The sequence below is a fragment of the Archocentrus centrarchus genome (assembly GCF_007364275.1).
Source record: "Archocentrus centrarchus isolate MPI-CPG fArcCen1 chromosome 18 unlocalized genomic scaffold, fArcCen1 scaffold_23_ctg1, whole genome shotgun sequence".
NCBI classification, from domain to species: domain Eukaryota; kingdom Metazoa; phylum Chordata; class Actinopteri; order Cichliformes; family Cichlidae; genus Archocentrus; species Archocentrus centrarchus.
In genome coordinates, this window is record NW_022060145.1 from 2,897,213 (window position 1) to 2,920,802 (window position 23,590).

A 23,590-nucleotide genomic window follows, 5' to 3' on the forward strand; every position below is an offset into this window, starting at 1 on the left:
TGTAACGTGTACATGATTTTTTTTTTTTACTTCTGGGCTACACGGAAGAAGAAAGTGAAAAACACTCACTGTAGCCTGGTGTTGTCTCATATTTTCATTTTTTTTTTTTGTTTGTTTATGTTACATCCTCTCTCTTTAGCTCCATTTGGGTCTCCAGCAATTACTAGGGGAGCTGCTTGAGGCACCATGTCAATAGCATTCTCAGCCCAGGGCATCAAACACTGCCTTTGTCATATGTCGCTCTGACACTGGTGCTTTGATGCTCTGCTTGTGGCAGTGTTTGACTTTGAGAGTTAACCGCACTCTTTTCAAAAGTGATAAAGTCGGGCTGGATTGGTTTTGGTTTGCTGATAAAATTCATTTGCACTCACTCGGCTTTGGCACTAAAAACTTCAGTCTGGCAGAATCTGAAGCGGGACTCTACGCAGGAAAATCTCTTCAAAAGTTGCATACACATGCTCAGACTGTGTAGTGGAGGCCCCAGAGGTGAGCGCAGACAGGAGATCCGTGAGCAAGGTTATTGGAGAGTGGGCAGGCAGGAAAACCAGACTGGAGAGCAAGAGGCTGAGATGCTGGCTGGCACACGCAGGAAATCTGGAGCGGAACAAGAATCGGGGTTAGTAACTTGGAAAACATATTTAGAGAGAAAACAAATTTCACTAGAGAGCCTAAACAAATATTACCAGAAAGACTGTTGGAGCAGTCTGTAGGAGAGTGGGTGGGAGAGCCGGTCCTTACGTACTGCAGGTAAGTGATGGTTGGATCGGTGCACAGGCTAACAAATAAGTGGAAATCACAGGCAGCCACACCTTTAGGGAGGAACCAGGAAGCTAGGGAGTGATGCAAAAAACAGGTAGCGACCATAACAAAAGTACTCGGTTAGGTGGTTTGCTTTAAAATATGTTTAAAAAGGATTCCTACCCAAACAAATTTGATGCAAAAATGTAGTTTACAAGCCTTTTTATGCGACAAGTTGGTAGTGAGAGCCTTTCCCTATTGCCATAAACACGTTGCATCACAGCACCGACCTTTAAGGACACCTTCTTTGAGACACCGGTGACTTTGACTGCATTGCAGTATTTGATGCCCACGTTCAATAGTTGGTTTGATCTTCAGAAAACAGCTTCGCGCTGTGGCTGAAAATGACTAACATAAAACATCCTCATTGATGTTCCTCTGTATGATACTCAGAGCCAAAGATGGGGTATTTTTTTAAGGCTGCGTGAGTAGTTCTCATGTTTCTTTTGTAAAATATTCCCAAATCAAATTCTGTCAGACATGTTTGCTATCTTTGGAAGCCTCTTGATGTCCACTAGAATTAAAGATGCGCTTTCGCAGAGCTGACCGAAGATTTACCGCCCAGCGTGTGCGCCGACTGACTCACCGGTGGGAGATTGTGAGATAAAGGAGGTGAGCCCGTTTTACAGTGTTGAAGTTACGCCCAACTATATGATATATATCGTTAAAGCGAAAACAGAACCACTTGGAAGGAAAGCAAGCTTGTAAGATTCACTCTCCCTCCTCCAAATCCCCCACCCCAACCCCCCCACCTCGGTCAAACTCACATCCATTTCGCCATTTCATCCATAATAGAAATGTTCAGAGGTATCTGGGCCATGCCTTCTAGAGAGACTCAAACTCTCATCAATTTACATTATAGCCCTCTCTTCTCCCCCTCTGTCTCTTCCTAACCCTTTTCTGTCTCCCTCTACCACGTACAAATGCTCCTCTATCTCTCTCTCCAGCTCTATACACACAGTCAAAGACCACTTTCTGCAGCTCTTCTCCAGGGTATATGGTTCTTTAATGAAGACAGTAATAATGATTATGGATATTTTAAAACCGTCTGTCTGCCCTGCGCACTGATGGGAGCAGAAGCTGCAGCGTCTGCATGCAAAAGGTCCCGTCAGATGATGCAGAATTTCAAATAGCTAAATTATAATCTTTAGTCATTATTTCCTACAACAGCTCGAGATGACAAATAACGTGCTGGAAGTTCGGGAATTATATTATTTCCTTTACTTGAGAAGCTACAGTGAGCAACCAACAGATTTTTTTTTTTTTTTTTTGCTTTAATGCAGTCAGACTGATGTTTGTGTCTGTATAAAAACACGAACAGGGTATTAATATATTATAGGATGACTCTGCACATGGGTACTGCTGAAGATGATAATAGCAATTTTTGATGCAAGGCCTCAAGTTCAAACCCGCAAAATGGTTTTCAAACAGCTTGTACATCCACTGAAAAGCCCGCTTTCAGTTGCAGAAATGATCAAAGATGAGGTCAAGATAAAAGAGCACAACATGAGTAACATTTAAAAGCTCCTGAATCATTTATCGTCCCGCCTATCAGACGGAGCGGCGGGCAAAAGATGTAGGTGAGGCGCGCAGAGGACAACGGGTCAATTTGATGGAACTGCGGCTCCTACAAGCACGTATAAAAGAAAGATCACACATTAGGTGAATTCATGTTCTATATAAACTCCCAACCATATGTTTTACATTATGCATTGTTGGTGTTTCTGGGGTTCTGATTGCTGCAACAGAAGAGTGGAAAATGAGAGCCGATCCTTCGCAGTGTGGGTTCTCTGCAGGAAAAAAAAAAAATCTTCACCGTAGCAAGTGATTTAATCCAGCATTGAGGCTTGAAATAATATTTTCCCTAAAGTGGTTAATACAGTCTGTCAGTGAAGTGAGATAATTTTGCTTTTCCAAATCTTTTAAATCATTTCATTCATACCTGAGGAATAATTATTTATTCTTTCAAGACTTTAACGCTTGTTTTGTGGGAAATTCATTGAAGTGCAGTGGAAGAAAATTAATTATGGCGCAGAATTCACTGTGCAAGTTTCACGTGTTTTCATCGAGTTTAAAAATTCCACGAAGGCTCGAATGACATGTTCAAAATGGACGTCTTCCGCTCTGTGTGTGTGTGTCTGTGTGTGTGTGTGTGTGTGTTTGCTCATTGTGGCATACTTTGGAAAGCACCTCTCCAGCAAATGAGACCCAGTGGATTTACTTTAGACAGCTACTAGATGGCCTGCAGGTGTTGCAGCTCAGTGGGCTTGTGTACGTGCGCGCTTGTCCTATAGAGTGTGTATTCCTCCCGTAGCCGATCGGTTTGCTACTCTTTAGTGGGCTGCTGTGCGTCTGACAGCGTGTGTACATTAATGGTGGGGCGGGGGGGGGCTGCACTGAGGGCCCCTGTGTGTGTGATTACACTGTGTATACCATGAGATTAGTGCAGACAGCTTTATGCGCAGGGCCCGCCATAAATCTCTCTCCCCCCCACCACCACCACCACAGAACCCAATACCGCCATCGTTTATTATTCTCTAATAGATCGGTCCTTTGCTGTCTGTCCTTGGCTTCCCGCTCACACCAGGTTGTGGTTAACTCAAGGACAAACCCCCCCCTCAGAGGATGGAGGAGGTTAAAGTTTAGAAGAGTTTCGAGTAAATCCTCCAGACTGATTTCATTTTGGTTTATTTTGTGTTCTCTGCCAGCTTCAGTGTCCGCTCCCATTTCTTTTCTTGTATTTTTTTTTTCTCTCGCCCTAGCCTTTTTATTTTTCCACATTTGTTGCAGTTGCAATCTGTCCAACTCCTTGCTTTCTCTTTGTCCTTATGTGTTTGCTCTGATGCTTTATCACTTGGAGTCCCACCTCTCTCTCTCTTTTGTCTCTCGCCTCATTCCCCCCCCCCCCCAGTATCCAGTTGGCTTTTTCTCTCATGGACTCGGCGCTCGCACTCCTCTGCCCTTCCCGCACCCCGCCCTGCCTTCATATTTCTCAAGTTCACACAGACATACATTTTGAACACACACCCCGACCCTTGTCCTCCCCCTCCTCCGGCTGCACCTGTGTGCCCGGCTTTGGTCTGGACATGGCTCAGGTTGCCTCTGTGGAATCTGGGAAATGTTGAAGCTGTCCGATATGCCACCTAGAGCAGGTAGAACGGGAGACAACATGCAGACGGATGGGGCAGAGAGATGGGAGCCACTCAGGCTTTTTGCTTCATTTGGTAAATTAATAAACAGTTGGTAAATCTTATTTAGCAGTGGTGGATATTTGGCAATAACGCTGATTAAACATCTCTTCTCAGTTTAAAACGAAAAAGATTCATAAGTGGCTGCTGCATTGAAATGGTGGTAGAGAGTGGGATGGGGAGGAGTGGAGGATGGGAAGCAGGAGGTGTAAGAGGTCGGGTGGGGAGGTCAGGGAGACTGACACTTGAGTCTTCTCAGCTCAGCTCGGGAGTCGCGGCAGGGTGACGCTTGGGTTGAGAAAATGATGTTTCTGTCCTCATAAAAGAGCTCCAAAGAAGAAAAGATTGTAATGCCCCCCCCCCCCCCCCCCCCTCCCCTCCCTCTCTCGCTCCATCTCTTCAACTCACGGCCTTCTCCTTTCTCCTCCCCCCACCCCCCTCGGTGTCACCTCTGGCCCCCTCCAACCTCCCACGCCATGTTTCAAAGTGTGGCCACATGAATGGCTCTATTGTTAACGGCCGAGAGAGAAAGGGGAAGGAGAGAGAGACGGGAGAGAGAGGGAGGCTGGACAGCAAAAGAGATGAGAGAAAGTGAGAGAGGATTTAAAAAAAAAAAAAAAGGCAGACACTCAGAGACACAGAGAGAGTGTCTCTCTCAGAGCGAAATGTGGCCAAAAAGAAAAGAGTAAAGGGAAATCGTAATGTTGCTCAGGGCTGTCTCTGAATGGGATGATTTATTTAGATGTGGTCACAGATGAACTCTGTAAAGTTGTTTATAAGTTCACCTCACTTCGCGTTCCCCTCTCCGCTCTCCGACTCTCCATCCAACCCCTCTGTGCTTTTCCTCGGGAAGTTTAACAGCCCCGTGGCACCTCTGAGATTCTGATGGCTCTAAAAATTAAACTGCACTTTCTGTCTAGACTTTAAGGTGGATTTTAACACATGCACTTCATAAAAAAAAAAAAAAAAGCAGAGTTTAAGGACTGTTTGAAAGCACCGGGTTTGTTGACACTGAAGGCCTCACACAGAGGGCATGGAAAGCACGGTCAGCGATAAACGCGCAGTATTTTTCTCTTTACCGCATGATTAGATTGGGACAAGGTCTTCCTAACTCCATCCTGTTTGCACTGCAAACACACACTGTCACTAACAAACACCAGGTTAACTTGGGTTAACTCAGCGAATCTGACACCCCGAGCATGGAGCCTATCAGAAAATTGAGTTCAGTTGTGGGAATGGGCTGGAAATCACTATCTTTCCATCCTTCTTTTTTTTTTTTTCTTTCCTCCTCCTACTTTCCTCATTTGTTTTCGCCTCCTCTCCCATGTTATATTTTAGGCTCTTTTTCTCATCCACCGTGGGGTGTTTGTGTCCGTGTTTCCTTTCTGCTTGTCTCTTTGTTGTCACTACATACCTTGCCTAACGTGTTCAATATTTTTTTTTTGTCCGCACTCCTCCTCTCTCTCTCTCTCTTTCACTTCACTGATTTCTCCATCTTTCTTCCTGCCATTCTTTTTCAAGCACTGCACCTGCCCAGTGGCATTTTACCTCTCAGAGCTCTCTCTCTCTCTCTCTTTCCGTCTCTCTCTGTGTTTTCTCAGCCACTCTGCAATGCAGCTCAGCTCTGACTCAGGGTACCATCAGATACCACTCAAAGAATGCGTCACACAGGAAGCAAAAGGTGCCTGTTGTTAAGGTGTGCTTGTGTGTGTGTGTGTGTGTGTGCGCTGGTTTTCATGTTTAGGAAAACCAAGTATGTGTGTTTGGATGTGGGTGGATGTGCTTGGGCAAACCTTTTGTGTTTAGCAGAAGGGCATTTGTATGGGTTTGTGTATGTGTTGAATAGATTTTTCTGATTAGGCTCTGCTACAGAAGCCTCAGGAACTAACACCATGTTTACAGTTCTTGCTCTATAAATGATGTGAGTGCATGTGCTGAAGCTGACAGGAAGGTGAAATAAATGTGTGCGTGTACATGTTGAGTGAAGCTGAGTGCCTGCCTCTCCAGTCTAAGTATTGCCTGATAACCCCGAGTGACCTGGGTAATGAGAAGTGGAACAGTGGCTTCCCAGCAGGCCTCTGGGCCTGCCTCAGCTAAAGCTCCTCCGCCGTGCAGTCTGCATTATGAAGCTTCCCTCCAGTGCACGCCGCTAGCCAAACACACCGACAGTCGGAGCTTACATCTCAATTTTTAGAGAGTCTAAGGCTGTTTAGATCACATTGCTATGAGGTTGTTATAGCCCGCTAGCCTGCATTGTATAGTCACTGTGGAGGAGCATGAAATCAGGAAAAACACACACATAAATAAAAAATCCTTCTCTCTTGGAAGTTCTAACAATTTGCATGGACAACCACAGCTTTTTGGCTCTTGTTATGTGGCCTTATTTCCCAAGAAATTCAATATAGCCTCCACAGCTGTGTTGCATGTTTTATCTTTTCTTAAATGTCTTTGTTTAGCCATGCTAACATGAAAGTCTGTTGGTATTGCTTACATGACAACGCCAGTGAAATTGTCTTTAACTTCAGCTAACAGTGCTAGCAAACTAAAATGCTAAACTAAGGTGGTGAAAACATTAAACACACCAGTGTAAACATTGCAAAATGACTCACTCAGAGTTTTATTAAAGCCAGTGTTCAGCATCCCCTGGAGCAGCTTATGCCTCTTTCCCACTTGGACCTACTTGACTTGGTTTTTAGGGTTTTCCATTAGGTGGTAGTACCTGCAATCAGATACTTTTTTAGTACCTACTCAGCCAGGGTTCCAAGAGATCTGAGTTAAGTCAAAAATGCATGCCACTGATTGGCCAGGGAGGGACATCACTAGATAAGTCATGAGAGTGACTCCTTCACAAGAATCAAACCTGGCAACGAGCGAAATGGCCACACACTATTCAATTCAGTTCAGTTCAATTTGTTTTTAATAGCGCCAAATCACAACAAAGTCGCCTCAAGGCGCTTTATATTGTAAGGTAAAACCATAAAATAATATGGAAAAAAGCCAATATGACTTCCAACATGACTTTGCATCAGTGGGAAGGAAAAACTCCCTTTTAACTCCCTTTCTGCTGGGACCAGTTGGGGGTGAGGGAAGGGAGGCGGGACAGGACCGTGCTTGGCGGCTGATGACAGAATCCAGAGGGAGCTAGACGGAGTGACCGTTTGTGTTTGGGTCGCATACAAATGACATCACCGGACTTTTTGGCTGCTTTGCTATAACAACTCTACCCACACTGAGGCGGTGCCCAATTGTAATGGAAAATGACCAAATTCAGGAGTGAGTCGAGTCGAGTCGAGCCGAGCAGGTGCTAGTGGAGCAGAGTAGAGGCTCCAGTTCTGGAAGGGAATTTCTCCATTGATGTTTCAGAAAATCTTTACAGAAATTGTTTTAAGCCTAGAACCAAGCTAACCAACTGTGAGGAGAATCATGACCATAAAAAGATTTGGATCAAAAAATAAAGGAAAATGAAAAAGGGCAAATAAAAGACTGTGAACATGCTTATGTTTAATGGTGAAAGAACTGCTCATCCTGTAACACATTACAAATCCGAGATTCCACAGCAAATTACTTCTAACCTTGAATTTAATCCTTTTCATCTTCATAGTTTTGTATAATAATGGTTTTGATTATACTTTGAAGTTTGTGCTGTGTAGTAAAGTATAGCCTAGTTACTGATAGCACACAGTGCTTTGTTCCTGACTGCAGTCACCACTCCTGTGGTTTCTGACGTTTGGCGCTCACTCAGTGACCTGATGTTTGCAGGTTTAAACACTTCGTCAGCAATAGTCCACTAATCTGAGATGCCACAGTTTCAATTTGGTAATTATTTAGTAGTTACTTTCCACAACATCACAAATAAAATGCTTTTTTTCGTAAAACGAGGTTTGATGTCATACAGGATTGCGGTTTTGACAGAAATGCATACCACCGTTTCACAGTGCTTTTGGTAGGTCTCCTTTGGATGGCTTATAACCAACATCCCTGTGGATGCTTCTGGAAATTCACTGTTGAGCTCTCTCACAGGAGGGACATGAATGACCAGGCAGAAGTGCAGGTAGTGCTCGATGCGGAGATCAGATAATCTAAACCGGGAAGACTCAGATTAGCCAGATTTATTCAGGCAGCAAAACAATACTTGTTTGCTTTCAGGGTTCCTGAAAATATAGCAAGAAAGACCACCCCCCCCCACACACACACTTGCTTTGTGTCCAAAGAAATTCATATCAAGTAACCAAGGTTAGGTTATCTCAGCCTTGGTGTGGCCTCAGAAATATGTAGCTCTAACAACAGTGCGACCAAATTGCATGAGATATGTAGGCTCCAGCGTTTTTGGAGGTTAACCCACAAATTGACAATCACTCTGCTTTCTCTATAGTCTTTATTGCGACTGTGTTTCATTAGCATGACGTTAGCAAGCCCACAACTTTAGAACAACAGGCAGTATTAATTTGCTGGGGCACTCATTTAATTTGCACAGCTGAAACTAATAAGAAACATACTGTAAATGTTGGGGGGGGTTATGCTAGATTATTTTATAAAATCTGCTTTCATCACTATCTAATATCAGTATGAACTGGTACGATTTCTTTTTTGGCTTTCAAAGTAGGGTATGAAAGGAAAAAGCCTTGATAAGCAATGATTTACGCGTTAGTGAAAAGTACGAACAATATTTCTTTAATTAACAAATGAAACTGTCACTTGATGTTTATGTGAGATTAGCAGTATGCAGTTTGTCTCTCTTTGACAAGGCAGTTATGTAACATGGTTCATTGTCTTTGTGTGCTTTGTGATCCTTGTTTATTTTTAATACTCAAATGGTTGTCTGACAGCAGAACAGAGAGAATAATTAAGCAGGTTTTAGTGCTGTGACTCCCCAGTGTTCGTGTGGATTTGTTGGAAACAGAAAACAGCATCTGAGTCAGAGGTAACAGAAAATGGGCTCTTTAACATTACAGGCTTCCTCCCACATCCACATCAAAGTGTCACTTAAGATTCTCTGAGAATGCTAACAGTAGAATAAATCCAGCAAATCCCCCCCCTCTCTATTTGAACTTTTACTACTATAAACACTTTCCTTCTTCCTGTCAGCGGTGACATTTATTTTAACTGGAGCTAGACATTGCATACAGTTCTGTTTTCCCACTGTTAGCCAGGCATGCTAGCATGGCGCGTTAAAGTCATCGTAGGCCTCGGGCCTAGGAGCAAAGTTGATAACTCATAGTATTTGGCCTTATCAGCGAGAGATGGCCCTGTGCTGTGAGGGAGGATGACATAGACTTAGTCATTTGTTAAGTTTATGCCCTTGTGACTGCTGCGTTTCATCTTCTCTGCTCTGCAAAGACCTCTGGAAGCTGTGCAGTCACAGTAAGCCCACCAGCCTTCAAACTGCAACAGCACTTTTCATGTAGGCTGAATTAATTTCAATTTTCACATAAAATCTTTCCTTAAAACTCGCTCGGTGCTTACCCCGGGAAAACCGTTGAACTAAATTAAACACATGGCTGTTCGCAGAAAGCCACAGAAATGTCACATTAGTGGTAATCAACCTTACTCAATCTTACTTTGGTGGGATTTAGTCAGCCTGCTGGATTAGAATCACATCAGGATGAAGGTTTTCCATAGATGACAGGTGTCAAATCAACAGACAAAGAAGCTGCGCGTCGTTCATACTGAAGCAGATGACAGGGCGATACCGAAACAGCTAATTAGCAAACTAATTAACTGTACATACCTGAGAACTGGCATTGGCAGCTTTGCTGATCTGCAGTGAAAGTTGTCTGCCTGTTTCTTCCTCAGTGGACATGCCTCAGTTTTCACTTCAAGGGAAAATGTGCATTGCAGATAAAAGAAACAACAACAAAAAAAAGCTAAATGTGTTTCTACTGTTTTGATAGTAACAGCAGTTCTACTACTTTTTCATGCATAGTTTCACGTGGTACGCATAAAGTGAAAAATCTCCTTGCACACACGCTCTCTTAAATGAATAATTAGCTAATTAAGTTCATGAGCTTTTCCTCTTCAAATATTTTACCCGCTAAGTACTTTGTCACACATAAATAGCAGCAATTTAATCATCTGCATCTCCAGTGAATTTCATATCCTGTTGATAAACTCGAGGAACTGTGGCCTTTGTTCTGCGCTGGAGCCTCAGTGACCCTAAGGCAGTGGCGCATGAACTCTACCGGCTGCAGGTTCAGTTTAAAAGCACTCCCATCATCGACCGCAGTACAAGATGATGATATTTTTGATAAGTCTCACTGCAGAGCAAGATCCTTTCTGGAGAACCAACAACTTCTACGACAGCAACCGTCCCAGCGTACAGGAGCCGAACTTTCAAAATATGAGCAATCTAGAAAAAAATTCAATCATAACATGAGTCACCGATTATACTTGGGCAGCCATTAATACATCTGGAGAGCAGACAAGATTAGCAAGAAAAACTGGATGAAGTGACAGGGGTCCCTCTTTATGGCAATGTAAGATTTATAATATAATGCTTAAAATAGAGCCACATATGCATAATGTCACATGTATAGGGATAGATGTTACAAATGGTCTCTGGTCCTTCACATCTTGAGCTAACTGACTGTCCCTTTCAAATAAATCAAATCACTCTGGCCAAAAAAAAGTATTTCTCAAAACCGAAAAAACTTCCCTTTGAATACTTTTGACTACTTTTGGTATATGCTTAGTCTAAAAGGCAGCAAGCTTTTGATTACTTAGAAATATCTGTGAACTCATGGGGATTCGTTTACAAGAGAAAATGAATAGTTTTCTAATAACTGAGTCCTTTTTGGCTTCAGTGGTGGTTATTTTCCCTGCGTGAATCATCAATCTGCGGCGATATTTCCTCCGTTTTTCTCCACCACCTTATGGGGCCGACGGGGGATTGCGTGAGCTTGTGTGGTAAAAATTTATTTGTGCAGTTGACTGCACAGCAGTTCCTCTGCAAAGGCACCTGCTCCCTGTGACGGAGAAAAAACAGGATAGAAGAAGGAGAAATGAGAGAGCTAAAGGACCCATCTGTTGCTCATTCAGCAGTAAGGACAGGTGGCTCTGAACTGTTTATAAAGACTTTAATTAATGATCCTCTGCCTTTCTCTCCTTTGACTCCTTCCTTTTTTTTTTTATCTTCTTCTCTCCTTCCTTCAGATTCAGAGACGACAAGGGCTACGTTCTGTACCCTCAGATTGGGGACCGGCTGGACCTCATCTGCCCTCCTCTGGACACCGCCAGGTCCACGCCAGAGTACGAGTTCTACAAACTCTACCTCGTATCATCGCGGGAACAGGCGGACCGCTGCGAAGTGATGGGACCCCCCAACATTGTGCTCACCTGTGACGAGCCTACCCGCGAACGTCGCTTCACCATCAAGTTCCAGGAGTTCTCGCCCAACCTCTGGGGCCACGAGTTCAAGAGCATGCACGACTACTACATCATCGGTGAGTCGAGGAACCCAACCGAACACTGCAAATTACTGGATAGATGGGTTTTGTGCACGTGTGCGCGCTTGTGGGCGTGCGTGTTGAGCCTTATTTCAGTGTGTGGGTGGTGGCGGTGGGGGGGTTGTTATGATTGCATGGTTGATTTCTGATTGTGCCTGAGTGTGTTTGTTTATTTCAGAGATGATAGTGCTGATTGGGCGGGTGTGTTTACAGTAATTAGGTTGGAGGATTTCATGTGATCCGGCCCGCAGACGGATATACAGTAGAGGACATGCACTGGAAAAATGTCCAGATGAGCGAGCGTGTAGACTTTATGACATTTGAAGGTACCCCCCCCCCCCCCCCCCCCCCCCCCCCCAAATAAAGTAGATGCAGATTTTCTTTTGAACTAGCTCAAATTCATTTCACCCCTGTGCAATTAAGCGCGCTCCACATGCCATCTCTGTGAGAAGAGATTCTCGCAGTGTCCCTAGATTTGCCACGTGTGGGATTTTATGTTTAGTGAATTATGGTTAGATTTGTATCTCGGTGTTATTCCTAGGATGTCGTCTGTCGTTGCAACATCTTTGTCCCGCCCGGCTGCTGTGCCGGGCTCAGGCCTGTTTGTTGTTACAGTGACCGCAGATGGCGAGGTGCAGTTTGTTTTGGTTTATTTAAAAGGTTTGTTTGGAGTTTAGCTGTGTGAAGACCCGATGAGGTCACCGAGGGGAGCGAGGCCAAGTGTCTGTATCGGACGGAACGATCTGCGAGTAAAGTTTGCGTCAACTGAAACCTGTGGGTTGTTTTTAAATAGAGACCCGGGGCCAACTGGAGCAATGCACGCAACACATAGGGAACAGACTCAAGTGCATGTATACACGCACTCCCACACGCCCACAGGTTTCCAGTACAAACACAGGCATTGTAAAAACACCTCAGGAGTGAGACAGTGAGCAGGATACACAAAGAGGGAGAGAGAGAGAGAGCGAGAGAGACCCCGATTCCCATAGCTCTCCTCCCACGCACCTGCGAGGTATATTCACTCAGGTGTGCAAATGCTCTTTTCATTTTTTTTTTTTTTCGTCTGCCGGTGGAAAATAAAAACCTAAAAACGACAGAACGAGTAGCGCCAGGAGGAGGACGGGAGGAAGCTGGGACAGAGCTAGAGAGTCAGACGGAGTGAGAGAGAGAGAGAGAGACAAAGAGAATGTAAGATTTCTCAAAGTCTGTGAAGTCCCTCATGCCTTTTTGTGTACTATATTTGTTCACCTGTTTCAGGTGTGCTCAGTTTTTACTATCAGTCCACATAACCAGCGTGTTTGTGAAGAGAGGTGAGGCACTGGGCATATTTTTTCTTTACCCTGCATCAATATCAGCTCACAAGTGTCTCTCTCAGATTAGATGTGAGCAAGTGAGATAGCATGTCGTGGTGCAGTAAGCCGCCTTGTACTGTATGTACTGTAGGGGTGTGTGCATTTGGTGTATTGTATGTGCACCCAGTGATACATGAATCTTGCCCTGATAAGTAGGGAGGTAAATGAATGCAACCTGGTACTTCCTGATAGATGATTTAGTTGATTTAATTAATGCTAAGGAACATACGATAAAATTAGCAAAATGCTTCACTAACAGTAACTAACACCACAAAAATGGTTAAAGAAATTAAATTTAGTGACTAGCGAAGGCGAAGCCCAGGAGACTGCTACTGGTATTCACCTGGTAGTCAAAATAGGTGTGCTTTCTGTAATGCATAACTGTAAGCTCTAATACAATTTAAACAGATGAGTTATGCTGTTGTTTTCTTGAAGGGGGAATTATCTATAGAGACAAACGCCACTGTTTATACTAGGCTGTAAACTAGTTTATTTCTGCTATAAATCTGGACATTAGATTGACTTGATTGATCTCTTGTAGCCTGCCTAAAGTGGTCATTTAAGAATACACTGCTCAAAAAAATAAAGGGAACACTCAAATAACACATCCTAGATCTGAATAAATGAAATATTCTCATTGAATACTTTGTTCTGTACAAAGTTGAATGTACTGACAACAAAATCACACAAGAATCATCAATGGAAATCAAATTTATTAACCAATGGAGGCCTGGGTTTGGAGTCACACACAGAATTAAAGTGGAAAAACACACTACAGGCTGATCCAACTTTGATGTAATGTCCTTAAAACAAGTCAAAATGAGGCTCAGTATTGTCTGTAGCCTCCACGTGCCTGTATGACCTCCCTACAACACCTGGGCATGCTCCTGATGAGGTGGCGGATGTTCTCCTGAGGGATCTCCTCCCAGACCTGGACCAAAGCATCCGCCAACTCCTGGACAGTCTGTGGTGCAACGTGACGTTGGTGGATGGAGCGAGACATGATGTCCCAGATGTGCTAAATCGGATTCAGGTCTGAGGAATGGGCGGGCCAGTCCATAGCTTCAATACCTTCATCTTGCAGGAACTGCTGACCAGGGTTATTATAGTTAACGAAAACGAACGAAATAACGAAAACTGAAATTGAAAAAACATTGTCGTTAACTGAAATAAATAAAAACTATAATTAAAAGGAAAAAAACGATAACTAACTAAAACTGAATTGTGAGTTTACAAAACTAACTAAAACTAACTGAAATTATCCATAAACTGACTTTCATTTACTTGTTTTTTTTTTTTAAGCCTTGTGGATTGATATGAAATCATTGTTTCCGCTCTCCGAGTTTAAGCTGGGAGCGCCATCGGACAACTGAGTGTGTGCGCATGTGCGTGCGCTCACCGCGCTGGTCCGCAAAGTAATGGCTGCGGTCTGCAGAGAAAGCTGCAGAGTCCCGTATGGAGGTTCTTTGAGTACAAGAGCACAGATAGAATCAAAAGTCTTGTTGTGGATGATGAAAAATGTGCGGAACATTTCTCAGTCAGGAAAAACCAGCAACATCAAAGTCCACCTGAGAAGCGCACAACAGAAACCGCTCTGATCCTTCCAGGTAACCTGGCCTGCGCCTCTGAGAAACGGGACTACTTGTCGGGTCCACGCAGCCCAGAAACTTGTGACTAAACTGTTTCGTCCTTGTGCGTTTCCGGCTACTTTATCAGTGAGAGAATAACGATCAGGAATAATAATCAAAGCATCAATATAAGGACTCACAACTGTCAGCAAATTCCTAGTAGGAGACTGCTGAAACTATCAGGATGGACGTGAAGGAATGAAGAAAGTGAAAAAAAACAGGGACAAATATGTTTGCACCTAAAAAACTGAGCACAAAGAGCGAGGACCAAAAAAGAAGTCCCAGCCTGCGCTGCATATAAAACACCTGCACACGACCACAAGGTAATTAACACTCACAATCCAGCTACATAAGCATAAATGTGGACATGAGGTCGGCAACTTCTGTAGGTTATGTACAGAGGCCGCAAAGACCCTGCAAGTTTAATTAGCAGCATCTAACCGAGCTAGCTCCAAAACAGAAGCAGCTTCAGGTGGTGAGAACATCAGGATGCAGCTGGATTTGAGCTCCTTCAAAGAGTTTGTTTTTGTCAAACACCACATGTAGGTGTTGTTAATCTGCTGCACTGATGCTGAACTTTATTGTGGAGTTTATTGTAGAATTTATTGAGTTTGGGAGTTCATGTTTTTCTTTGTTTCTCCCTGTTGATGTTCATGTGTGTCCTTAATATTACACACATTTAGCATGTCTTGTGAACAGTTGGTTGTTGACTATATTTCTTTAAACGGTATCTTTTGTCAAGTTTTCATTACACAACAATCACTTTTGCGCCTTGAATCTTGCACCTGATTAGGTATGAAAATACTAAAACTAATACTGAAACTAACTAAAACTAACTAAAACTAAGCATGAAACCAAAAATAAAAACTAATAAAAACGAGAAAAACCTCTGTGAAAACTAATTAAAACTAACTGAATTAGAGAAAAAAAAAGTAAAAACTAACTAAAACTAAACTATAATGTAAAATCCAAAACTATTATAACCCTGCTGCTGACACACTCCAGCCACATGAGGTCTAGCATTGTCCTGCATTAGGAGGAACCCAGGGCCAACCGCACCAGCATATGGTCGCACAAGGGGTCTGAGGATCTCATCTGGGTACCTAATGGCAGTCATGCTACCTCTGGTGAGCACATGGAGGGCTGTGCGGCCCTCCAAAGAAATGCCACCCCACACTATTACTGACCCACTGCCAAACCGGTCATGCTGAAGGATGTTGCAGGCAGCAGATCGCTCTCCACGGCGTCTCCAGACTCTGTCATGTCTGTCACATGTGCTCAGTGTGAACCTGCTTTCATCTGTGAAGAGTACAGGGCGCCAGTGGCAAACTTGCCAATCCTGGTGTTCTTTGGCAAATGCCAAGCATCCTGCACGGTGTTGGGCTGTGAGCACAACCCCCATCTGTGGATGTCGGGCCCTCATACCATCCTTATGGAGTCGGTTTCTAACCGTTTGTGCAGACACATGCACATTTGTGGCCTGCTGGAGGTCATTTTGCAGGGCTCTGGCAGTGCTCCTCCTGTTCCTCCTTGCACAAAGGCAGAGGTAGCGGTCCTGCTGCTGGGTTGTTGCCCTCCTACGGCCTCCTCCACGTCTCCTGGTAGCGCCTCCAGCCTCTGGACACTATGCTGACAGACACAGCAAACCTTCTTGCCACAGCTCGCATTGATGTGCCATCCTGGATGAGCTGCACTACCTGAGCCACTTGTGTGGGTTGTAGAGTCCGTCACATGCATTGATTGTCAATCAGTGTTGCTTCCTACGTGGACAGTTTGATTTCACAGAATTTTGATTTACTTGGAGTTATATTGTGTTGTTTAAGTGTTCCCTTTATTTTTTTGATCAGTGTACATAAGAGGAAGCCGCCATGTTGACCTGCCAACTTTAATACAGTGGAGATGGACATAGCTGCTCTGCCTAATTGTGTTTTATGTACACCACTCACATACTTAGTACGCCAAAGGCGGACGAGAAGAGAACTCAGAGGTGTTCGCGTACCGTGTTGGCAAATTTTAATTTGTGTCTGCGCCTTAAAACTCAAGATATGAAGGATCATAACTGCGTTTCATCATCTGAGAAGGGGTCCTCTTCACCAAGGAAAGAGATAACGTGACTAGCGTCTGGATAAAATGTCATCCTCCTCCTCCTCACCTCAAGCCTAATCTCCTGAACTGAAGTCAATGCTCTAACACATGAAAACACACATAAACATGCTTATAACAGGTTTGTATCGTAATATATAAAAATTAGGGTCATCTATAGAAATGAAAGCATGTTTTGACTGTTATATATCAGCATACTGGCTACATGGCATCGCTTGAGATGTGCTGCTTCAAGGCACACTTTCCTTTTGATTTATTTATATCCTGAGTGTTCCCCACCATAGTTACATGACTGAACAGATAGCAATTACATGTTGAACACCCCCAGTTGACTGCTTACACGAACAAAGAGTTAAACTTGAATTTTTTTGGCTTACGGGGGGGGGAGGGTCATGAAACATTTTGCAGGGCCACGTAGGTGTAGGGCCACATCTTTCCTGCAACCTTTTATTTTACTCCCCTCTCTTCTGTACCCCAACCTGACAACCAGGTGTCCAGAGATAGAAACACCTTTATCTCCACTCACGGTCCAGACTGATCGATTGACAGCTCCAGTCCGATCGATGCCGACTGCAACACAAGGTCATTCTCACTCTCGTGCACACACAGGTTTCCTCACAGATTCAGACAGAGACTCGGATAGGTGAGGAGAAAAGGGGAGTAGCCGATCGCAGAGAGCATTTGGTGCTGATAACTTATTGATGACATCGAGAGATCGCTTGTGTTTAGTGAGCAACTGGGCTTTGATCATGTGCCCTTAATGAAGAACTGCATTGAGTCTCTTACCAGAGCTTGTGTGTACTTAATGAGGTAGTGAGATAATTAATAACTACTAATCCTACTGCTAATTTAGTGCCACATATCTGCTCTCACTTGTGTGCTAGCCCTATAGGGAGGATATTGCACATACTGAACACAGTGTGAACTATGGCTTGCCCCGAATTTAGTTAAATGTATGTTTGCGTGTGTGTGTGTGTGTAAAGGCACTGATGTATGCAGAAGCCTCAGGGAAATCTGGTTTTAATTAACCTATAGCATAGTGTGATTTAATTTGCACACTGCAGACTGGGCACAAGCGAAAAGCGTATGTGTGGTAACTTGGAGTGGCTGGCTGGTGGAACAGCAGGAGGAAACACGGCAGCAGAGGTTAATTTAAAGTTAAACCCATTACAGATTACCTGTAACTTGCTTAAAGCCCACTGGGTGATTAGTTTCCTCCGCAGTTTGGCACTCAGGTAAACACACAGTAAATCAAACTAAAACTCTGTGATTTGATTTTCACATTGCGATCATCAACAGGTACTATCACTGATCATTGCACAGGGGAAAATAATGTTTGTCTTGACAAAATCTGCCAAGTAATCTCGAAAAGAAGAAACTTTGTTTTTTTGGGGTGTCTAATGTGTCACAGATGCTGCTGTTTTGTAATCAAATTACTTGAATCCTATTAAATGTAATTCCTCACTTCCGCATCCTGGAGAGAGGAGCGAAAGGGCAGGAAAATCGATTTGTCATACTTATTGATCGATGTTTGCATTCATAACATGAGGTCAGAGTTTATGTAAACCCATTTCTCTGTCACGCTCTCTCGTGTTTTGCCTCTCGCTCGTCCTCTCCGCCCGTTTGCTTCTCCTCGACCCTTTCGCCACTCAAATCCCACCGCGCACGCAAGGACAGACGTACTCAGCGCATCAACCCAGAAGCCTTTCACTGCTTTTTAATGAATCCTTTGAAATCAGGCGCCAAAGCCTTGTGTAACGCACCCTTTACGCATGCATGCATGAGCACACTTAGAAAGACTTGCACAGTTAGAGTGCGGTCTGGATGACGTGTATCCTAATGAGAACAATCTCTAAGCAGCTTATTGGGTTTGCAACTGAAGAGACACATTAGGAGAATTTTTAGGAGCTGATTCATCCGAGTTATAAAGAAACTTAAATTTTTTTTGTTTCACAGATTTTCATTCTGGTGGACCCAAGCTATTTTGATTGTTTTCCTTTAATTTATAAAGGTTTTCCTTCCAAAAAAAAAAAAAGAAATCAAAAAAATCTCCAGGCCCAGCCCCTGTGCTTTTCTGGATAATCCACAGACCTCACTGAGAACTGTTTTTATCTGACGCAACAGTCCCAATAAAACCTGAGGACAACGTGTGTTATGGATTAGCCTGGGCTTTTTGTCATTTTGGTGAACATATCCTTGAGCATGCAGCTTCTTACAGATTAATTCGTAGTGACAAGGTGCACGCTGTATTATCTTGGGAGTGAGTCTGTTTGCAGATAAGCCTTATGTGATATTGAAATGCATTTGCAGAACCAGGACAAGGAATATATAATACATGAAATAAGGACAAGCCCGGTGCTTTAACCCACTGGTTTTTGAGTGTTATGGCTTCTGCCATCCAAATTTTCTGGAGCCAGGGGTCACAGTGAGATTTAGACAGATTGCTTATCCATCAGCAAACGATGTATTGGTGCACTGATTATGGCTGTATGCCATAATCAGTGCTAAGTAACAGACTAATAATGCCTGAATTTCACTCAACAAAGCTGGAGTATTTGCTTCTTCGATTGGCTGTACTTCACAACAGTCCATAGTACTCGTGTTTCCTTTATCCTTTCTTTGTTGAGATTATTAAAGAATAAGCGCAATAAATTAATCACCAACATGTTAAGAGGTCCAATTGTGTGAGATTCAGATCAGTGGAGGTGAAGCTCCCTGTGCTGGTAGACCTGTCAGTCAAAGCAACCACGCCCCAAACTTTACGCCTTAAAAAAATTCAAATGGATTGGTTATAAATAAATAGATAAATCAACCTCAGTACAGCTGTTATGAATAGGAAGTTACCTATACAAAACTACTTTTTGTACCAGGCTGTAAACATGTGATTTTTCACGATATGTATCTTTGAGGGCTGACTCACCTTTAGAGCGAGCCTTAAGTGCTCATTGGAAGAAATGCAGTTTTTGGCACTAAATGTACTTTCCTGTAATTCTTTATTGTCTTGTAATTCAATATGGCTCTGGTCAGGGGAGCTCCCTGTCTTTCCACACTCATAAATGGAAAGCCAGAGGCGAGGACAGCCTCAGCAAGACCAAAAAAAAATGGAACGGAGCATGCATCACCAACAACAGTTATGACATCGATTAAATCAGACAGTATGAAAGGAGAGGCTGAGGCTGCAGTGGATTGCAAAGCAGCTTGCAGATGTGCAGCAACTTTAGAGAGCCCAAAGCAACCTAAATAGCATCACCAATATCAATCTTTCCAAATGGACGTGTTGAAGGGTATTAGATGAGCCATCAGCTGATCTTCTGGGATTGCGGCTGAGCTTGACTTTATAGTACTGTGTTCATTTTATAGCTTAAAAGGGCACCACCCATCTTAACAGTAAAACTGGCTAGAGCACATTACAACCACTAGGCATGACTAGCGAGGGATGAAAGTGACTGGGAAAGATGGCTAACTCAGAACAAGGAAGACAAAAGAGGGGAGGATGTCGGAAAAGGCTGTGAAAGAGCATGGCTGTGCTGTACATGCTGAGGGATCAAAGCTGAAGGGACAGAGCAAATGGTAAGAAGATGTCAGACAGATGTGGGCTGGTCCTTATGTGCGTGCCTGATGTGAATGGGATGTGAGTGTCAGTTGATACACCACCACAGCCTCTCATCTGGAGGGTGACACTGAAACACCTCGGTCACTTCCAATCACTGCTGTTGCCATCAAGGACATGCCAACACACACACACGCACGCACGCGCGTGCACACTCATGTGTGTTTGAACACACCCTGACTTGCAGTGAATGATCGCAAGCTTGCGGTTGACATACATGTGACCTTGAATGTGACTGATCTCTTTCCTTCTATCTCCGTCTAACACACACACGAGGTCAGAGTGTGCACGCACGCATGCACGCACACACACACACACACACACACACACACACACACACACACACACACACACACACACACACACACACACACAAAAATGCCAGTAATCTTCCTTGGTGCCCACTCTAACATATGCATGCTCACATCACCATACACAGGGGCTTTTTCAGAAATATATGCACTCACACACACTTCGGCACACTAGCAGAGCTGTGGTCGCAAACACACACAAAACACTCTCAAAATAGCTTCTGCACACCCACACCCGAAAAGACACCGAAACATATGCACAAGTACACACAAAGTTTAGTCAGATCTGCGGTGGGGAATGGGTCAGTCGCTGTGGGACTGCAGTGTTGTTGTTGCATACCAAGACAGATGGTAGATCGTGTATCAGTGTGTGCGTGTTTGTGGCAGGTACAGGTATGAAAGCGTGGAGATGTTTTGTGTGTGTGTGTGTGTGTGTGAGAGACTATGCGGTTAGCAGGTGCATGTATGGATATGTAGGATAGGCAGATTTTTCCGTGTTTGAGCAAAAGCTTGAATGACTCCCAGTGGTGTGGTTATGGAGCAGGGCCCCCAGAGCACGGTGCTTGCAGTCGCACAATGGTCGAGATAAACAACCTCACCTCACTAATATGAATAATTGAAGATCTGACTGGAGCCTGCAAAACTAGAAAAATGTGTTTGTGCATGTTTTCATGTGCCTGTCTTTTCTGATTTTTTTTTTTTTTGTGGGAAGTTTACTGATATATTGGTGCATGTGGGTTTTGTTTTGTAGCTGTTTAAATGTCACGGCTTCTCACTCTGCAAATTTTCATTTCTCTCTTTATTGTATTCCTTTTCCTGAAGTCTGTTTATCTTTCTTTTGCATCCACCTGTCATGTTTTCTGCTCCTCTATCATTTTGTAATTGTTTATTTAGTATGTGTATCACCCTTTTAGCCTTTAATGGAAAGTTTTGGTTGGAGTTTCTGTGTGCAACTTGGGACAGAGTCAGGTAGTGTGTGCATGTGTGTCTGTGTCTGTTTGCCTGTATATGTGTGGTCTAATTGTTGGACAGCACAGAGTAGCGTGTGCAGACAGCAACGTCAAAGTGTTCAATAATGCAGAAATACTCACTGGTTTATTTATCAGGGTTAAGCTGAAATAAATGACACAGAATCCAGACGGTGAAGGGAGGGGTGACTGGAAAAAAAAAGAGGGAGAAAAGAGAAAATGGAAGAGTGAGAGACAGATGAAGAGAGAGAAAGATGGAGAGTGACAGTGAAGCGGAGAGTGAAATAGAGAGGAGAGAAGAGACAACGGAGGACAGGAAGCAGAGAGAAACGCTGCACTGCAGCCTAAATGAGCTGCACCTCTCTGCCACTCGACATTACTTTATGATTCCCCATGTGCATACGTGCGTGGCAGTGTGAGTATGCGTGTGTGCGGTGCACAACTTTGTTTGTGACTGCAGTCAGAAGAGGAAAAGTGAAAGATTCAAGAAAAATAATGGAAGGATGGAAAGCAGCTGGGTGGAAGAGGTGGGGAACCCAGGGACTCTGAGAAATCTATATCTGTTGAATATTTGATCAAGTTTAAGCCCTCTGATTTGAGCCTCCTACCAGGCACTTAAGCCGCCGCAGACATGGGGGAGAGGAGAGGAAGAACTGCAGGAAGGAGCGAGAAACAAGAAGACCACAGTGAGGGGCTTTGGGCTTTGGGCTAGGGTAGGGGTTGTTTTTATGCAGAAATCCCACTGACATGCAAATGCAGCTCTGTATATCCCATCTTTACTTCTGTCAAAGGGTGAATCAAGAAATAAACTTAAAGATCACCTACTGTGGTCATTTCCAGCTACATTCATTCTTAGACTCCACTAGAGCAGGTTAAAGAAGATCTTACTGTGGGCTATTATTCAGACTCTCAATCTGAAGCATACGCTATAATAAATATATACTATCCTCACACCCACAGCTCTTTCTGTCAATGACATGACCATATTGAGGAAATCACCTCCAGCTGACATCAGCCAGATCCATTAGATCTCAGTCACACAGGTCTAGAGACTCCCTGGCCACCTCCAGTTGGTAGGGAAAATTCTGTATTCCCCGATCAGTTGGCAAATGGTTGCTGGCTGTCTTTGGGTGGAATCGGCCACAAGGAGGACGCTGTACTTAAAACCTCCTTGTGATTGCTTTGGTCACTAGCAGATTGCTACGGGTGCCTGTAGTTTGCATGGAATAGTTTGACTTGTCTGCAAACACTTGCTAGCTAAGCACCATGTGGTAGTAAAAGTTGAAGAAGTGAGACGGAAACCAGAAATGGAGAAAATTTACCTTTAAAGTAAAAATGGTGCCTTACTGCTGAAGCCAACATGTTTGAAAAGGTGCAACTTTTACTTTGAAGGTGAACGGTCTCTGTTTTTGGTTTGCACTCTTTCACTACCGCTCAGCAATTAGTTAGCGAGTGTTTGCAGGCAAGTTGCAGTCTTCCGTGACCACAACAATCTGCTTGTGATCAAAGCAATTAGGTTTTTAGTGCAGCACTGTGCGATCAGTTTCACCTAGAAACAGCAAGCAACCTCCTGCAACCACTTGCCAACCAGTCAGTGAACAGACATTTTTTTCTTAGCAACCAGTGATCACCAGGGGTCACTGACTGGTCTCTGGGCTTGCACGATCGCAATCACAGCGATTGCCAGCAACCTCCAGTAACCAGTCAGGGAATAACCAACTCACTTTTCCATAGTGAGCGGTGGTTGCCATGTGGTCACCAACCAATCTCTAAGCCTGCGTGATTAAGGCCTAAGTAGAAAAGCACCACTGGAAATTAAGCATTTAAAGCACTCTGAGCTCCATTATTCAAAACTTATTTAATATGAGCATCCACCCCTGCAACAGTATCACATCTTTGACAGGAAATAAGGAAAAACATAATAGGTCCAGTTTACCTGCCTGTTGAGAAAATATATACATAGTCATACATGTAATTTTAAAGGGGTAATCTTTGTAGTTTAGTAGACAAACTACAGAGGCACAGACATGGTATGATGTCTGTTAAAGCCATATTAGGATTCAACTACATGTCACTATAAAATAGGTGACAACTGGTGTCATCCAGCTCTTGAGCAGGGTTTTAGTATGTGCATTTTGATGTTTCCCGTCTATGATCAGCACTTACTTTATTTAGTATGGCTGTCAGACC

General features: G+C 43.7%; 1 protein-coding gene across 1 annotated transcript in view; it reads left to right on the forward strand.

Annotated features, from left to right (window-relative positions):
• efnb3b (ephrin-B3b) overlaps nucleotides 1-23,590 on the forward strand; it is a 91,277-nt gene that overhangs the window by 30,684 nt on the left and 37,003 nt on the right. Inside the window, exon 2 of the mRNA XM_030722733.1 lies at nucleotides 11,136-11,425. Coding sequence (XP_030578593.1) covers nucleotides 11,136-11,425 — 290 coding nt within the window. The remainder of the gene's footprint in view (nucleotides 1-11,135; nucleotides 11,426-23,590) is intronic.